Below are 3,079 nucleotides of genomic sequence, written 5' to 3'. Positions count from 1 at the left end.
ACTTTATACCCTTGGCCATACTTTATGTCCATTGATTCAGATAGGTAATTTAGCTAAAAATGGCCGCTATAGCCTATAAGAATAGCGTATTTTTTAATATAGTCTTTTATATAATCTTATTGTGTTTATTTTCTCGTTTCTTCTCGGCTCGTCAGTATAAACTCCCCCCATGTCGACAAGTATGTGAATTGGGTGTCAATATTTAACTACAAAACTTACCACTATCATCAATCTGAGATTAAACAAACCATGAAAGGCCTTTGTTAATAATTAATTAAAAATGATACCATCAAAAAGCATTGCCGACCGAAAAACCGAACGTTGCATGTATACAGGCTTTATTGTAGTTCACATGGCTAAGTAATTCATGAAACTCGTTTATATACACACTACGTGACATAAAGGAACCGAATGTAGCCCAGAAAATTCTGCCTGATTACAAAACATGGGGAGAATGTTTTGATTCAAGTTGTTTTTGTAGCGACGTTGGTGCCTCGTACATGCGGGCGCTTTGTGATGATAACCGAAGCAGACAGGTCTTTTTGACTTAACAGTAGTGGGCAACGCTGATCTTAATAGTACACTTGGATAAAGCAAATATATTTCATTGAACTGTCTGTAGCAACAAAATTAAATTGATGAACTTCCGGAGACCCAAAACAGGGAAAAAAACTATACTTTGAACAACTGCAAACTTACTGAAGTAACTCACTAAGTATTTATGTGATGCTTTACAGTCAAAATACAAAAAGTGACCCACTTCCGCTTCTGTAGTCTGTAGCGATTTCCTGTAATATCGGTGAATTCACTGTCAATCACAGAAGCACTTTCACATCTACGATCACAGAGCGGCGGTCATTTTAAGAAAGGGAATAAAGCCGGTATTATTCACGTTTTTAAAAACTAACGCACGCAATAAAACAGCACAGAATTACAATATAATGAACATTCACTATCGTAAAAAGAGCTGCAGACTTACTGTACTTAGACTTACTAGGAAAGATGTAACAAAGGCGTTAAAAATTTGACCAAATATTGGATTTATCAATAATTTCTTTACCAACAGCCTTTTGAAAAAAAAACTTTATTGAAGAATCTTGCAATATAATATATAAAACTGGAAACTGGAAAACATTAATTTTCAAAGTATGGAAATGTTTGCAATTTAAATTCGGTTGGAAAGTCATCTAGAGTTGCGTACATCAAATGCGTACATCACTTCACCCCCCCCCCCTCGGGGTGTGTTTCTGCTTAATCTACACTCTTCATTAATTCTCTTGAGCAGTATGATATGACCATATGTGAACGTGAGGAATTGTTTCTATACGAATTGTTTAAATAGTTTATTTTTTTTTTTATAATATAGCAGTAAGAATAGTGCAAAATGTTTGTGCTTCAAAGCAAGTCACCACCTCAAATTTTCAAATATAAGGTATAATAATGCACAACAAAATCTGCCCAATATATTGCTGCAATTTTATTTTCTGAACAGTTTTCTTTTGTGTTTTGTATTAGGAACCATTCCTTTTTGTTTAAGTCTTCTGTAAGCTTCTCGTATGTGCTTGGGCTGTATAGGAACTGGATCATTGCACTGCTCTGCCACATCACATGCTATATAAGAGGTAAATAATTAACCATCAGTCAGATTTGCATTACCAGTAAAACTATTTGGCACTAACAGAATAATATGAATACTGGCGGATAAGTACTTAGCAGCAATGAGCCATTACTCATTTTGAAAAGCACTGTAGTTTATTCGACTGATGCTAATACCTTCTTCACATATTTCTCCAACGTAAACTTTAGCAATGCCTGCCATTGCGATGACAACATTTGGTGGAACTGAGGTACCTCCTGTGACACTTTGCATCAGCTATATAAAATATCATAAGATGTTTAGGTATTGACACCTTGGGAGTATATATACATACATATATTATAGTTAGTACATATATATATATATATTATATAATATATATATATATATATATATATATATATCTGTATATATTTATATATATTATATATATTCACCTTTTTAACTGATGCCTTTGGAAATGCAGACCGACGATACATTTCATAGCGATTGAGTTGGTCTTCTGTAAATGACGATACCAGTACCCTGGATGCAGTAAACAAAATGTTTGGCAAGATAGTTTTTTATTGGGGGGCGCAGAGGCAGCACTATTATAAATAGCTTTGGTTGAATTCAATATAGTAAAATGAAGATAACAAGTTTAGTTCTTTTTAGGGGGGGGGGAAGTGCACCTGTTGCCCCCTCTGTATACGACCCGGTCTGTTTATACTAGACAGAATAAACGAGTTTACAGGGTGTCTGGGGATGGTTTTTATAAACTATAAACTGGTAGTAAAACTGACAGCTTGATAAATTGATTTGAGGCGATTTTCCATCATTCAAACGTACTGCATTTTTTGTCTCTCGACCTCTTCTTCTTCTTTCAAAGTTTTATCAGATGTTGCTTTATCTCCGGTCGAGCTTTCGGCCGTACTAGGGCCGGCTGTGGTCGCTGTTGTCGGCCCCGACGAGGCAGTGTTTGAAGTAGTCGCTGGTGTAAGCAAATGTCTTAAAGGCATTACTTGTTGGGACGACATGATTTGGCACAATACGAAGCACAGAATGAGCTTCCGTGTGTCTTCGAGTCGGTATTGTTTGAACAAATACTGCGGGTGAAGTTTAAAAACAAGTTACGGTATAAAATGGTTGAAAATATCGAATAAACAAAAATCAAAGCGCCGAGCAGCCATTATGAATCCACGCGAGTCGCGAGGAGACATCTCGTGGGGTACGAAATTTCCATTCCCGTCATTTCCCGAAATTGAAAGGGCCAATTTTTGAAATGGATTGAGGACATTTTTAATTTCGAGGCTTTAAAGTTTTAAACCTTTTTTTGCCGCGCTGAAAGTCCATCCCTAAAATTTATTTAGACTGTATATTAGCAATATTAGCTGAGACGATCCCACGGGCTAATAACTGTAGTAAGAATATGAATTCAGAAATTTTTAAAAAGAATTCTGGGGTGGTTAAATTTTTACCACTTAGGTATATAAAAATTCCCTG

General features: G+C 35.8%; 1 protein-coding gene across 1 annotated transcript; it reads right to left on the bottom strand.

The window, feature by feature from the left end:
* Window positions 1-1,131: 1,131 nt before the first annotated feature.
* On the bottom strand, window positions 1,132-2,772 carry LOC114524042 (transcription initiation factor TFIID subunit 11-like). The gene is made up of 4 exons (XM_028545152.1): window positions 2,426-2,772; window positions 2,035-2,122; window positions 1,774-1,873; window positions 1,132-1,611 (listed from the first exon to the last, which is right to left on the bottom strand). Exons 1-4 carry the CDS (start codon window positions 2,611-2,613, stop codon window positions 1,478-1,480), a joined length of 510 nt encoding a protein of 169 aa, XP_028400953.1. The 5' UTR covers window positions 2,614-2,772; the 3' UTR covers window positions 1,132-1,477.
* Between the last annotated feature and the right edge of the window lie 307 nt (window positions 2,773-3,079).

This window comes from Dendronephthya gigantea, unplaced genomic scaffold (genome assembly GCF_004324835.1).
Source record: "Dendronephthya gigantea isolate DGI-Jeju-01 unplaced genomic scaffold, DenGig_1.0 000029F, whole genome shotgun sequence".
Classification (NCBI taxonomy): domain Eukaryota; kingdom Metazoa; phylum Cnidaria; class Anthozoa; order Malacalcyonacea; family Nephtheidae; genus Dendronephthya; species Dendronephthya gigantea.
This window is presented reverse-complemented; position numbering and strand designations above follow the sequence as displayed.